The sequence below is a fragment of the Scaptodrosophila lebanonensis genome, unplaced genomic scaffold (assembly GCF_003285725.1).
Source record: "Scaptodrosophila lebanonensis strain 11010-0011.00,11010-0021.00 unplaced genomic scaffold, SlebRS2 tig00000024-arrow-pilon, whole genome shotgun sequence".
In the NCBI taxonomy this organism is placed as follows: Eukaryota; Metazoa; Arthropoda; class Insecta; order Diptera; family Drosophilidae; genus Scaptodrosophila; species Scaptodrosophila lebanonensis.
This window is the reverse complement of record NW_022060538.1, coordinates 15915361-15931810: the sequence shown is the minus strand read 5'-3', so window position 1 is coordinate 15931810 and position 16450 is coordinate 15915361. Positions and strand designations below refer to the sequence as shown.

The 16450-nt window shown below is 36.9% G+C and overlaps 1 protein-coding gene across 1 annotated transcript in view; it reads right to left on the bottom strand.

Annotated features, from left to right (window-relative positions):
- The window catches only part of LOC115621400, a 58920-nt gene that overhangs the window by 15862 nt on the left and 26608 nt on the right, over positions 1 to 16450 (bottom strand). Inside the window, exons 2-7 of the mRNA XM_030515044.1 lie at positions 15993 to 16102; positions 7303 to 7401; positions 6889 to 7024; positions 6226 to 6362; positions 5091 to 5307; positions 4046 to 4247 (exon numbers count right to left, since the gene is read on the bottom strand). Coding sequence (XP_030370904.1) covers positions 4046 to 4247; positions 5091 to 5307; positions 6226 to 6362; positions 6889 to 7024; positions 7303 to 7401; positions 15993 to 16102 — 901 coding nt within the window. The remainder of the gene's footprint in view (positions 1 to 4045; positions 4248 to 5090; positions 5308 to 6225; positions 6363 to 6888; positions 7025 to 7302; positions 7402 to 15992; positions 16103 to 16450) is intronic.

Genomic DNA, 16450 nt, shown 5'->3' with positions numbered 1-16450 from the left:
CATATACATATGAGCTTAATACACACACAAAGTTTGTTTAGCACTGACGCACACTGTGACAGTTCAGGCCAGACTAGAGCAAACAGGGCAAAATGAGCAGACAGACACATACTCTTGAAATTTATGCAGTCACCCGCAAATATACTTCCACATTCACTCAGAGAAATTATTGGTTTCAGTTTGACATCTTCTTATAATTAGATCTTCCAGAAAGCTGCAATTTGAAATGAAATAAAAGAAACCAAACGAGCTAAGCACCATTTTTCACGCCAATGCCATTATATCCCTCATTATACCTTTTAACTGTAACTTGGTAAGTTCGTCAACAATTTTCAGGAATTGTAAAAATTGCGAGTTTTCTATTTATGCCCTAAGTACAACTACAACTGAGTATATTTTTTGTTTTTGTTTTCGATTGTAAACCAACTGATTGGTAATTCATAAAACGATGATATTTTTAAGAATAAAAAATTTAAAGCGTTTTAAGCATAAAGGGATGAAATTGGATGCAAAAATGATAGAGCAAATACTTTCCAATTGTGTCTGTTTTTGTGTTTGCCATATTTACCTTGCTACCTAAGAGCGCTTTAAAATAGCGCTTTCTACAAAGGAAACCCAACTCATTTATATCTTAAGTAATTACTCAGAGATTTAAAGTAAATTCTAACTATCTAAAACACTAATGCCCTAGCTATCTTCGTATTCTCTTTATCTTACAATCAAAACCCTATTTCTCTTCCATTGAATTTTCCTTCAGCATTTCGCGATAAATTGTTTTCCAATTGTTTAAGAAGTAAACCTATTTTGGCAACAAAAAGTGTTTATTAGTCACTATAAATTATATTAAGACAGCTATATGAGATATACCAATTTTTAATGAATAAAAATAATTGCAAACTAAACTGGATTGTAGAACTTCGAATTATTGTGAATTTCCAAATGAAACAAAGTCTATTCAGATGATTAAAACTTGTATTAGGTCTGCCAAATTGCTTTCTTCTGGTGTTGGAAGAAATACAAGTATGTAACTAATTTTGGAAATTACTTAAAGTCTTTGATCTCATTCTTTCTCCTACGAACTGTACAGCGTTTGAAAAGCGCTCCATTTATCAAATGATTTATACAAAATTATAATTATTTTTTAAGAAAGCTTTCATTATTTTAAGTCTTCCTTCTTGTCATTTCTCCGAGTGTGGCGTTCACTTGTGCGTTTAAAAGGTATTTATTTTACATCAGGCAACCCGTATGTATAAATATGCATCGCTTATCACATATTTTTATGGCAACGAACGTTGTAAAATTTTAATAGCACCAGCATTGCAACAATGCAAAGGCATGGCATGGTACCGCAATTACGCCCACATGCTCCATCACACACACTTTGCCTTTCTGCCTCCCTCTTCGCAACCACCTCTTTGATTTAAGCCGGCTGCGTGCATGATGCAAAAACAAACACAGCAGAGCTGTTGGAAAATAGTTTCAAGGTAACTGTGGCAACTCCAGTGCCCCTGGCCCATCGCCATCCCCATCGCCATCCTGTGCCATGCAGTTCTTGCCCCGTGGCAGGCTGGGTAACTTGATATGGTTGCAGCAGCTGCAGCACTGCGGCGTGCATTTTGAATATAAATTATTATATATTACAGTTAAGTTTTCAGCAAAATTAGTTTTGCACACAGAAACAAATATATGTAGAAACGTGTAAGTACATTAGAAGATTTGCTTTGAAATTGTGGCAATTTATTTAGGAAAATCCTTTTGCAGTCGACAAATGCAATTAGCATGCACAAATACGCATTCATTTGCTTGGCGCTGATTAGTCGCGGAAATGGCACATGTGTAAATTATGGCTTTTTGCTTTATAGATTATTAGCTAAGTTGGCTTACTGCTTACGCTTACACAAACATATACTATGCCCTTCATTGCCATCCAGCACTCTCCAGCACTCTCTACTACTTCAAATTATAGAACCAAGATTGGAATAACAGCGAAACTTTGTTAGTGCCGTAAACTGAGTTGATATGGCAGGCAGCAGCTATTCTGCCTGGTTATTCATAAGCATCGCCACTTAAAACTTTGGATGGCAGGCAGGCAGAATATATGCATAACACCCATATGCACCCATAAATTGTATATACAAACAGGCCGTACAAATTTTAAATTTCAAAATGTGACAGATTGGACTGTAAATAAAACCGTCCTTTTCAGCTACTTATGACACGTAGCTCGGTTTTCTGGAAAATATAAAGCTGTCATAAAACGTTATTATAATAGTTTGTTGTACTTGTATTTCAAGAACTTAATACTTCATAAATTTTTGTGGCAGCTTATATGTACAGGTTATAAACAGCTGTCCATCAACTATTGAACTTTAGTGAAATGCTTTAAGGGCTTAAGTGCGGTGTGGTTGCTTTTAAACGCTGCTGGCTACGATTCTTTGCAGCGGAGTGTAAGACCCTGAGTTGAAGTAACAAATGTTGTTTTATTGTTTAGCCACACTTGCCAAACCATTTTGCGTTTGCGGTTAGTAGCATAGCCCACAACTATTTCACACCACCGACAACGGACAACGTGTCGGTTGTATGTATACAAGTTCTGTATCCGTAAGTACTTGTGTGGGTGTGTGTGTGTGGGTGTTGCATGTGCACGGAGCTATAGAACTTCAAAGGGCAGCTCAAAATGCGAAACTTCCACACGGAGCGCTTGGCTTTCATTAAATTGTGTCAGTCAGCTTGGCATATATGAGCACATATATGTGTATGTTTATGTGTTTGTGTGTGTTGAATAAGCGCCAACTCAAGTAAGCCAAGACATACACACTCATACACTTCCACACACACCCACGTACACTGTACGCCCGTGAAAGCTACGTGTGTTCATAGCATTCAAAGTTAGCCCAAAAGTTGCTATATTGGAAAAGTTTCTGGTTGATTTTTAATATCACAGGTGAGCGTAAATAATTTATAGCATTCATTTACGTTTCACTTCCAATCGCGCCGAGTAACTAAAGCCATAACACAAGCGCGCACACATACTACTATGCACGATAAGATTTTAACGTATAGCTCAGCATAAGTGTGAGTGTGGTGGTAAAAAAAATTTATTTATGCGTTGCCACAATTCAAATAAAACAGAACAAAAGGCGAACTCTAGGAGCCGACAACAGAAACTGAAACAGCCAAGTTGTTGAGCCCTGTGGCAATAGGGCTGGCAGCTAACAAGCATGACCAAATCCTTTTAGACCACAGATAAGAAAACTTTAATAAACACGCCACACACGCAACCCAGGGAAATTGATAAGAATATGAAAAGTTTTGCGGCAAGTAGCAACAATAGATTGCAGACCAAAAGTCCAACCGCCTGGGCTTACTCATTGAGCTACCTGGCTTACTAATTATTTGGTCCCAGCATTCAAACAGAGCAACCAGAAGGAGATACTGAGCGGATGTTGAGATACAGGAAAGCCACAGAGGGAATATAACCAACATCAATTAGTGGAATTGTGCGAGGGTAAAGAAAATGCAGAGATTGTTGCTCTCGCTTATTTGTCTTGCCTTATAATATTTACTAATGCCCTCAAAAGTAAGTGGACTAATGGTGTCCCAAAGAAAAAAATGGAATAAAGATAAGACATATTACCATCACATTATCTGACAAATGGAAATTTCGTTTTGCATTCATCTTTTCATGCTTATCATACGAGTTTTTGTATGGCACATAGTAGATTATATAGTTATCAGTCCACGACCATTAAGCAATAATGTTATTGTAAGGCTCAGTAAAGGGTATACTATACAGCATCGCAGACTCAAATGACATCTCAGCTCGTATTTAATTCTAACTATTGCTCATTTCAATTTAAACTATTTAATCTACGAGTAAAGCAACTATATTTATTACATATTAAAGCATACTTAGTATGCCACATATTTTGAGCATCAATCACATAAAAAGCAGACAATAGTTTTGAAATCTAAGTAATTAACTGAACTTAGTTCGTGAGTCTACCCTGACTAGATTTTTGTACAAATCAAATTTAAAACTCACCTGTGCTTTTTCATCTCCAACTGTTTCTTCATCTCCAAATGCGCCTTTTTACTGTCGTAATTACGCTGATGTATTTCATGCACTTCTCCCAAATCGTGGTAGTTTGCCAGCGAGCTGAACGGATTGTTGTAGACACTTGCGCCGCCCCCATGATGTCCATGTCCATCGTGGCCATGATGCGGCGCAAAATGCGAGAAATCATCTGCAGTGAGCAAAAGATCCAGTCAAACACAGAGTCGTCAGTAACAATAAAGCTAATTAAAGTAAATGTTACAGCAGCTGTGCTGAAATCACTGCCAATACCCAGCCCTACCCTGCCCCACCTTATCTCTACGTCAACGTCAAATTCAAACAATTACACAATTGTCCTGTGCTGTCAGCACTTGGTCTAAGTCCAAGCCAAGTGAGTGGCTCGGCTTCCTCCATAAAATTAATGGAATATCTACGTGTACACAATGGCAAAAGCGGGAATGCGGCACGTTCGACGTCCCCAAGTCCCATTTATGAATGTTGTTTATTTATTAAAAAGCGAACAAAAGGCACTTTTACTTGTGGCGCCAACAACCATTCTCCATTTACTTACAGTTTCACGTCTCTATGCTTGCTACTCATAAACTGTGTGCTCAGCGACTGGTTCCTGCACTAATTAATTAAATTGTTTTTTTTTTTTTTATGTAAGAAAAGTTTTAACTTTTTGCGCTTTTCACTCTATTTAAAAACAATTTAAATTTATTAAATAAATACTCCTACATTTTCAAGGTAGAAAAAGTAAGTCTTGATTATAGATTAGTTATTTTTATTTGAATATTCACTTTAAAAATGAAATTAATGCAAATTTGAGCTTGATGCTATAATTTGTTTCTTCACTCAAAAGTTGACACCCGTTTATGGATTGATTTGTGTCCATATTTTAATCCAAACAGTTCAGTAGCAGTACCTATTGTATCTTAATGAACTAGTTCGCCGAATTCAATTATGCTTCTGGCCAAAGGGCCACAAAGACACATTGAGCTCTAATGGAAATAATAACAACAATGCTCACCGCCTGGACGTGCACCGCCCCAACGCAGACTCTTGTCATATCGATCGATGAAGTGTGGCACATGGAACTGAGCCTGATACTGATTGTAGTACTGCTGATAGTACTGCTGCTGCAACTGTTGCTGAGTCAGCTGCGGGTGTTGTTGCTGCTGCTGCGTGCGTCGCTGGCTCTTGCCATTGAATGAGTAGACATGATGCGTGCGTACGTACTTCTCCTCCACCTGTAGTCGTGAGAGAGAAGGTTAGTTCATTATTTGGGGGCGTAGTCATAAAAAACGTGTCGTGGCAATTACAATAAACACTACACACAAAGTCATTTCAATGTCAGAAGAGATTGCACCCTCCTTATAATGAGTGTTATTAAGGCCGTTACTCTTTTTTAATTTCTCCGCTCGAAAAGTGAAATTGTTCGCAGCTGAACATTAAAAATGGATCACAGCACTTTGGGGACTTACTGCCGTACACAACATACGAGCACAACACACACAAATACACATACGCACAGAGATATTTGTGCTTACTGCTTGTCCTGGTCACCAGCAGCCGCCAAGGGGCGCGTTTATGAATAAATTTCATTTTAGAGTTTTCCATATTGTGCATACGCCATGGTGGCAGCAGCCATAATAAATTTATTTAAATTTCATTTCCCTTTTTATACACTGGCGTTGTAATGTCTGCCGCTGTGTGTTGTTGTTGTTGTTGCTCCTGTTTCTATTGCTGCTGCTGGATGCTGTGTGCGACAACAGCTGTCTGCGCTTGCCCTTGGCTAATTAAAATAAAAACTGCATGCGGTCACATGTACGCTACATAATTATAAAATGGCTTAAACTGCCGTTAATCTTAATGCAGCACCAGTGACATGTTATTTAACAAGTTCGACACTCTCCCACGGCAGCCATTGGATCACCACCGCCCGGCTTGTATAATTGAACATTTCCCAGCAATACTCGTAATTTATGCACGCCAGCCACAGTTTGTGCAAAATGCGAAGCGTAAACATTTGATTGCGCGTTTGCTTGTGGTGCAACAACCGACCCGTAAGCGGCAAACCAAACTAACCAATCAGTAGCCAAAATACAAATTACACAAATATTTACGTAATAAAATACCGCCATTTAGCGAAACACTCCCATACGCACCTTCTTGCCATTGATTAGCCACGTGATATGCGGCGCTGGACGTGCACGTGTCGTGTTGCATAGCGCGAAGAGACGCTCCCCGACAGCAAAGGGCATCCGCTTCCGGAACTTAATTGTTGGTGGTCCGGGCTGGGGCACTGCGGAATTCAGAGTAAAGATCGGATTATGACAATTAGCTTCTCGACAACTGAAACAAATAACCTAAACAACAATTAAGGTGGAAAAAGAACAAAATTATAGAACACTTCTCTTACATGCTAACTACTTGTAAGTTGTCAAACAAATGCGCTTGCTAAGTTTCTCTTCGATTGAACTCTTCTTTGAAAACATCGAGTTAACAAATTCGTATCTTTCTTATTCCCCCCTAAAGTAGTTGCATTGCTTTTAATTGCTTTTTTACGCACTATAATCTTTAGTAACTATTTAAACATTCAATGATGCGGAAATGTAAAGAGATTCATTCGCCAAACACCAACAATAACCTGCTTTATGTTATTTAGCCCAAGGGTGAAGGCTATAAATACTAGAACAGACAGAAGGAAGAATTTTATTTTAATTAAAGGACTACAGAGTTAACTCGACCTTAACGGTTCAATATCACTTTTTTAGACATACTTTAATCCTATTTGTGGCAAAGTTTTATAATAAATAACTGGTACTTACAGTAAACGCTCATCAGCTCGTCGGCGGAGGCTTTAGTGAAAATAGGCGTGTCGGTTGAAACTTCGCAGTAAAATTGACCGGATAGATCAAAGTGAACATCCTTCAGAGTCACTTGTGTTTCATTGGAGTTTTCCCACTGGCATTTTTAAAAAGAATTAACCAAATTAGTTTTAGAAGAAGGGAATTAAAAGCTATTGTTATCTAAATCGGGCGTGCATTAAATGTAATAAGCGGCATTCACAAGTAAAAGCCTATTTCATTTAATTTGCGTAACATTACGACTAAAGGTAAGTTTATTAGCTGAAATGTACAACAGAGACATGGAGCCAGACAGGCATAGAAAGTCATGCCTATTTGTGCTTTCAGCAGACACACCAATATTACAGTTTCAAGTTACAATTCCATTTCACTTACATCGATTTCGGCCCCATCTATGGTGAAATTCCGAAATGGCGGATTGCGCCCGTTTATGAATTCGAAGAATTTGCCCTTGTCGACTTTCAGCCATGTCACCTGTAATTGAACAAACCAACAGACAGTTAACAATATGCATACAGTTAAGTCTATTAGTCTGCTTGTGTAAAAGTCGGCGCGTGGGTATTTCGGCATAAGCAGGTCGCGGTTTCGCAACTGAGTCAATCAATTGTCATTGACAACTGCCGCTAATGGCGTCTGATTTTGACAGTGATTGAATATGAGGATTTGTTGTGGCCCCGCACTCTCCCTTCGTGCCTACAAGTATACAAGGAACAGCTGTAGACCAGCTGCAGTCAACAAAATCAAATAGGGGAATGTTCTCCATATTAAAAATACATACATATGTCATTTCATTTCTACAGATGCAAAAGGTGTGTGTTTTAATTTTCAAAGCGAAAAATTTCCCGTCCAATACTAAGAACTTATTATAAATTTGGAGACAACCGTGAATCACACATATCGTACCACCCAATGCATTCCTTCTAGGACTTATTGTTTTGATTTATTTGAATACTTTCTTTTAGTTCTTAATATAAATTATAAATATTTTATAACAAATTAATTATTTTATGACAATTCCGCAACCAAGTCACACATCCTAACTGGTTAACAAAGAAATAATTGCGTTTTCGAGATTCTTTAAACTGATTTAAACAAAGTCGGCTATTTTTAACTTTTTCTTTAGGTGAGTAATCAACAGATTCAGACAAAGTAAGGAATATGTTAAGGCAACGAATGTTGTATGTGGAGTCTACGCTTATATAGCAAGATTACAAATAAACTACTGAAGGCCTTTGGCCAACACATTCTATAAATAAATTTAATAATAATTAATAATATATTTAATTATATTGACAAAAGACAGGTTACAAAATAATATTGTACACAAATTAGTGTAGAGATAATTGCCAATATTAATAAATTAAAATAATAAAAAAAAAAATGTATTTAACCTACTTTAATTACTGAGCCACAGTAAACGTGGCTGGATTAGCTAGTATTTATGTAAAATGCAGTTGTTTCTTCACAACAATCATGATATTCGATAGAATTTGTAATTTTTTCCAATCTATACAAATAAAATGTTACGAAAGAGCCCAAAAACCCGTCACCTTGAACAATGATTAGAATATATTCGAATGCCAAAGTCTGATACCTGATATTTCAGGGGGATTACTTATAGAAATAAAAATCGTTGCATGTTTGCGGGCGCAGATCTGCGGTAATTTGAACAAAATGCCTAAGCAATTTATTGTGGCAACAATACAAAATACGCGATAAAATGTAAATAATAAATGTTGAATGGAAATGGAAAATGCTGTCGACAACACGAACGCGTTGACAGGGGCCTAGCATTCAAACTAATCTCTGAATAGCCGCTGACGGGGGCGTGCATTGGCCATGCAATTAAAAACACAAAATTTCAAACTCGAATACCAGGCAAATAAGCTTGTTGTGGACTTGGCTTATGTATGTGGTTCGGTTTGTGTTTGTGTGAGAGGAATGAAAAACGAGGGTACACCGACGAATATGAATAATGAAAACTGAAATTAATTTTCATGTACAAGTTTTGCGCGCACACAACTTACGCGCAACATGCAACTAGCTGCCAACAGCAGCTGCAGCAGCAGCAGCAGCTTTGGCACCCCGATGACATCAGTCGAGAATGGAGGAGGGGATGTGGACTTCATCCGGCAAAAGGCGGCAGCGTGGCAACAAATAAGTGGCAGCCACGCCAACGAGTGCTAGGCAGGAGACATAACAACACTCCAGGCCGGAAGTGCTTGTCGACAATTTTTAATTACATACAGCATTTATTTATTATTTTTATGCAGTTTTGTTATGCGCTGCCTTATCCTTCATATTTATGTTGCAAATTAATTTGCGGAGGCTTTAAATGGAGCTGCTGTATGGGATGCTGAACTTTAATTTATGCTGATAATATTTTATTTATTGTGTGCTGGTAATTTATGGGGGCGCCTTTTTCATCTTACTGTGATTTATGACATTGTTCATTTATGAATATCGCAATGTGCCCGTCACTGCATGCCCACGAACTGCAACCCGATACAAATCTCAAGTGTGTGCTCAACCATGCATATTATATGTGCACACCCACACATTGTGGCCTGTATATGTAAAGCTATAGAATACATACGATATAAGCTGCCGAACAACTGAATTACTGCTGAACCGAACTTTGCTTTAATTAATACATCATGAAGAGTATGGGACAGATACATTGCTTTGGTTACATAGAAAATTTTGATAAGTGCGCTTCAGTTTATTTGTAATGTTTCAAGACACCTTTCCTGATCAACAAAAATGCTCATGTTTGGTTCATAAAATAGCAGTTTCCCTTTTTGCATGAATTGCAGGCTTTGTTGATTGATTGACTACAAATTATACTTGTATCATCGCTTAAATGGATATAAATAGTTCTTATTTTCTGCAACACAACTTCTGTGATTGCATTAAACAATTTGCATTGATTATATGCAGGTAAATAAGTGGAATTTGTTTATTGAGAAGTTGGCGGTGTCAGATAGTGGAGCCATACATATACTTGCATGTATGCGTATACGTGATGTATTATTTTATTTGAGCGAAAATGTCGCTCATTACTGACTCATATGTGAGGCAAATGTTCGGTCAGTTGAATCGATAAGGAACACGCACTAGCATAACCTAATATTATAAGGATGCCTTATAATAATGAAAATGTAAACATAAACAAATACACACAAAGCAATTGATAAGCAAAAGACCGTCAGACACACATCAAAATTTATCAGCCACTTGTGGCAGTTTCAAACAATTTCACTTGATTTGACGTGAAACTTCGGGCAGCGAACACTGCTCTCTCACAATAACACATACATATGTATGTATATTATATATTTATCGGGTTTTGGATGAAATGGTGCTCTGGAGAGCAAAGCAATGAAAAAGTAGCCACCATGTAATATTCCATGGGCGGTTTGAGGTCTGCACTGCCATGATGCCAATTGTTTGTTTTGGCGTGTCAGTTGACTGCTATTGTTGCCTGGTCATGTGCTAGCCATGTGTTTGCTTTGGCGTGTCTACTGATGTTGCCACTACTATCACTCTTACTGCTAGCGTTGCTGCTACCGTAACTGCTGCCCGTGTCCTGCTTACCTTTGTTGTTGTTCCTGTGTTTATTGGCCCGAACATTTTGCCCTTTTGTTTCTGAGTCATGCAACCAAAACAGCCGCAAACTGTTACTGTTACTGATGTATCTGCCATCCCCAACGAAAATCAAACACTCATTAATGTACTCTGGACATTATTACGTTCTTCCACTGTAATTAGTTTATTCAATGTGAATGTATACTTATGTGCTAATTGCAAGTCCAATTTGATTAATCTTTAAATTGTCATAGGTTTGTTTGGGCTTGATGTTCAGTTCTCTCTCTCTCTCTGTACATACTATTATTATGTTAGCCCTTCTTATTACCTTCCACTTGTGTAGTACACATTTTTAGCTTCCTTGTTCCCATCTATGTCGATTCACAATACAAGTTCTCTTTTGATCGCTAATTAAGTCACTACGTAACGGACTTTTATGTTCTTCTAAACTTTATTCATTTTAACAGATTCCGTCACATGCATTTGCATAGTTCTGGAATCGCCTAGTATTGAGAAATATGGTGGTTTAAGAGCGAGCCGCTGGAGGATTATCGACCACGGTGTGCCTAATATGCCAACATTTCGTGCCTAACTATTCGTATATGTGTTCGCCGCTATTTGGCCAGCTGAGTGAATGAGTGGAATGCGTCGACCGCCATTTGTTTTTGTCGGCGTTGGACGCGCCGTATGCGCATTTACGTTTTAATTGCCTTTTTAGTGCCACTTCCACACAATTTGCCACGCTTCGCGCAACAATTCGAATGAGTGGACGATGCCACCGTCAATGAGACTGAAGTTTTGTGCCGAGGAGTGCGGTGCTTGGCTATACAGTTAATTATACTAATTAGTATTCGCTGGCGTGGCAGCAACAACACAAAAAACCCACCAACTATCCAGCCAACTGGTTTTGCTTCAAGCCAAACATAAAATAAGTCTACATGTTGTCGGCAAAAAAGGTTTTCGTGAATAGGTTGTTTGCTTGTTAGTTGTACACATGTCCTACTTATTGGTCATTTGGACGGGTGACTGGACTCGTCGCCGCATTAAATTTGTTAGTTGACAATTTAGCGGAGCGCGAGCAATCACATCGTCCACTTTTTTTTTTTTTTTGGAATAGAATATACGTATTTCGAAATTAACATGCAAATAGGAGGTCATTAGCCGGCACCGTGTTGTGCTCGAAAGCTTTGTTTTCCCACATTAATTTTTTAAATTATAATACCAGATTTACAGCAGTAAGCGGCTAATAGAACGTCAGCCAAGGTACAAAATTATGTACTTACAAATCTTCATCTATAATACACAACTAATATAGGAAGTTCCAAGATTTCCATTTTTGGGCACTAAATCAATATATTGAAAAACAAAATTTGAAAAAAAAAATTAAACTAGTACGATAGGTCATATATAAATAGAGTGAATAAAAAAGGGTGAAAATGACTATGTTAAGATACATATGTCGGCTGTAAATTATTGTCTACTTTACGTGTGTGTCCAATTTACCAATAATAACAATTCCAACCAAAAAGGGTGAGACAAATCATACTTAATGAGGCTGACAGAATGCTTTTTTGTAATGGGTGTACATTAAACCAATTTGCATGCTCATAAGGATCGATATTTCATGCAGGAGGCAATTTTAAGCAAATTAGCGTAAATTGGTTGACTCTTAATAACACCTTGTTAAGCAAGAAATATTCTAGATTAATGGAGAAAGATTAACAATTTGGCGGCGGAAACTATAGAACTCTGTAGGACACTGTACGAATTAAATTAAAGAATCTAGAATGTACTTGTATTTTCATTTTCATTGATATCAATCGCATTATACGAAAAGTCTTTTATAATGCGAAAGTAAATGCACCCCATTTTAATATAATCAAATAGTTAGTCAGACTCTTAATAGGATTTAAAGCCCTTAGATTTTATTTAATTTAAGTTTAAAACATTCGAAATACAAATGACAACACAATAGAATTAAAACTGTCATAGACAAATGTACCACCAATTTAAAACACAATAATAACTAATTAGTTGTAGTTTCTACTTTTTAAAGCATCGCGAAAACAAATTATGGTATGTAGAAAAATCTTAAGGGAGTGAAGGCCTAAAAACAACTGCGCTTTGTCATTGACAAAGCATTCTGCTTAAGTGCTTATGTATTTATTTAATTCATAGAAAACAATTCAAATTCAAATCGAATTATCAAAACGTTGAGCATTGAATTAATTTCATCATTTAAAAATTGTCGCTCTGCACCTGCAAAAAAAAAAAGTCGCCTACCACAACAATAGCTTCATATTCACGCAGCTATAATGACTGGTAAGTTATATAAAATAGTAGGTTTGAAAATAAATTGACAACAATTCATAACTAGATATGAAATGACTTAGACACGTTTCTGAAAATGGAATTATATGCAAATGGAAAAAAATGTATTATAACCAGGGACTGTAATCATTATAAGTGTTATTAAAAAAATTACAAAATAATGATTATTTTTTAATTTTATTAATTCGTTCACAATTTAATGATTAATTTTGAGTTTTACTTTAAAAATTAACCAATAATCATTATTGATGAGCAAAAAAAAAATAAAACTTATAAGCTAATGATTATTCTTTGAGTTTTATTTTTTTTGATCAAAAATGAAACTCAAGCTGAAATTTTGTCTGTTTCATAAGAATTAAAGACAAAATTAAAAATTAAAAAATTTAAAAATTAACCAATAATCATTATTGATGAGCAAAAAAAAATAAAACTTATAAACTAATGATTATTCTTTGAGTTTTCTTTTTTTGATCAAAAATGAAACTCAAGCTAAAATTTTGTCTGTTTCATAAGAATTAAAGACAAAATTTATATATATCCTTTAACATTTTTAATTAATTAATTTTTTTTAATTTACAAAAAAAATTTAATTTTTTAATATTTTATTTTTATTTCATTAAATATTATCTTTAACTATTAGTTATTTAATTTTACAAAAAATAGTTTTTGCAATGAGTCCGACGTAAGGTTGCACCTTAGACCCGATAACACCAATTTAAGGTCAGGAAATGCCCTTTCGACACTCACTTGCATTGAATATAATTCTGCCTGTAACATACATTCGCATCTGTGATTTTAAAAATAATTAATTAATAAATTAATTATTTCGTTTATTAAAAATTAATTAATTTAAAAATGTTCGCCTTGACTCACTGATTAAGGATGTATATAAATTTTGTCCTTAATCCTTATGAAAAAGACAAAGTTTCAGCTTGAGTTTCATTTTTGATCAAAAAAAGAAAACTCAAAGAATAATCATTAGTTTATAAGTTTTATTTTTTTTTTTGCTCATCAATAATGATTATTGGTTAATTTTTAAAGTAAAACTTAAAATTAATCATTAAATTGTGAGCGAATGAATACAAATTAAAATTTATAAAACATGGTGAAAATACATAGATAATCCTTAAAAAGGATGTCAGTAAATTCCTCGCTTTCCAAAAGTTATTATAAGTGAATGATTTTTTCGTTTAAAAAAAAAAACAAAATCATCATTATTTGCGGTCCCTGATTATAACCACCAATCTGTCAACAGGTAAGAAATATGAACAGTTAATCGTTTGAGCTACAAGTTATTAACAGTTACGCGTGCTTTAAATGGAACACTTATTTTAAATGGCGCAAGACAAGTTCGCAAGGCAACGAAAAGATACATTTTAAATTGAATTGCTTACAAAAGATTTTCTCAGCACAGCTGCGATGTATTTGGAAATAGTGCCAGATGAAGGCCTTGAAACAAAGCTATCATTGCCATCACAGCCACATCGACTATTTCGCCCGTAGCTACTTAGGCAATTGCGCACCTATTACTGCAAATTCGAGAACATAATATTGTCGGAGGGGGCATCAGCGTACCAGAGATCCAACCGCGTTGGTGGGACATTAAAAATTAGAGGGTCCAACCGATGCTTTGGTGAAGACTCAAATTTGTATTTGATGAGCAGCTTTGCTCCTAAAGCTGGCTTCTGATGCTAATATACCCGTACATGCGCGACAAATCAAATTAAATGTCAATGCATGCCGGAAATGACCATCTCAAGTCGGCTCAACGCTGAGTTTTATTTTATTAGGCAGTTAGATACTCGAACTTTGCTTAATCATGCACATCCACTCCCGAATTATAATCAAGCATTGTTAGTTAATTGATGGTATATGTTTCCAATCGTACTAATTGAGTATAAATGACAAATTAATTGTGGCATCTCCTAAGTTTATTTAAGCATTAAGTAATAAAATGTTGGGATTATTTCGTCAGTTGCCATATGAAGCGCACATTTCGGCAAGTCCTTCCCACTTCCCCCTCAACTGTGGGTAATCAATGCCACCTTCCCGCTGCGTGCACACTCTAAAACACTCCACGGCTACGGCATAAAAACTTGTACGCTTTTTATGGCACTTACACGAAACAAAACGTCTGCTCTAACTTGGATGGGGAAAAGGGAGCGGCCTTGAATTTGGTAAGCCCACTCGAGTGCCACAATTTGCAGTGGCAAGTACCAGAAAGTTCAAAACTAAGTAAAGTAAAAGAATGCAGAACTGAGTGGCAAGAGGTAAGAGGTAGCTTCCTCAGTCCCCTGGGTAGAAAAAAACCGAGCAGCTCATTTGCCATAAATTCAAAGGCGTAGCGTGCCTGTTGACTTGGCGAGGAGATGGGGCAGTAGTAGGATGCCAATTCCCTTGAATTCTACTATGTAGGTGTTGTAGTATTTGCGTTGATTTGCTGCACGCGTGTGCGTGTCTGTTGACGTTTCGTGACAGTAATAAGAAACTGAAGTGAAATTAATTGTCGCGTCTGCAGGCGCAACTGAAACCGAAAGGGCGGAAGTGACAAACGTTTATGGTGCGACCGTGTGACGCCACACCGTCAAAGCAACAGCAAATGCAGAATGAGTGGCCATGGCCTCGGGGGGAGAGAAGGAGATAGGATCGAGTCCAAACGGCATTATTGCACCTTTTGCCAGCTCTACCACTTCAGTTGTCGCTTTGAGCGGCACGCAGCGCAACTTTGTCTTTTCCAACTGCTATAGCTCTTCGTTGTTGCCGCTGCCACATTTCTTTCCCACTCGTAGTCCTGTGCAAATGTCCAGGACGCGTTTGCCTACCACAAAGTTGTGACGACAAAACTTGCACAATTTTTTTTAGATATACTTTCCGTTTTGTGTGTGTGTGTTTTTTTTTATTATTTTTTTCCGCACTAAGTTTTTTTAGCGCTCTGTGCCACACACAAAGTAGTACAAGGCGAACAAAGTTTCGTTATGGGTAGTTCCAGGCAGCAATTTTTGTTTTCAATTTAAAGTTTATAATGTGCTTTCATAATTTATGCGTTCATGCTGAAAATATAGAACTAGGACCCCAGCCATATAATTTATTTACTACCAACTATTGTGACACTTAAATGTCAGTCGTAAGCTGTGCAAATTACTCACCTTAAACAGTATTTCCGGTCGCACGTTGTGTCTGCATTTGAAGGTAGCACTGGAGCCGCGCTCCACATATCTCGGCACCACTAATTGCACATCCAGATCAGATTGTCCATCTGTGGGTTGAACAGAAGAAGGGGAAATAGCAGTGTGAGTGAGCAAGGAGATGTTGGCGAACGAATATGTTAAGTGTAAGCAACAGATATGAATGTCGAGCACTCGCCAAAGACCGCACAATATAGTATGTCTGTGGCTGTGGCAATCACAGTAGCAACAACTTCAGGAATGCTTTCCAATTTCAGCTTAATTGAAAAACCATTAAGATTGTTCGAGTGTGAGGCTATATATATATAAAAAAAAAAAGGAGAAAATCATTCTGCCAAATATACAGTCAATTTAAAATGTGCCACCAGAGCACACTCACGAACTTTCGAACTGTCATGGTCAGCTTGCAGGGCATTCAG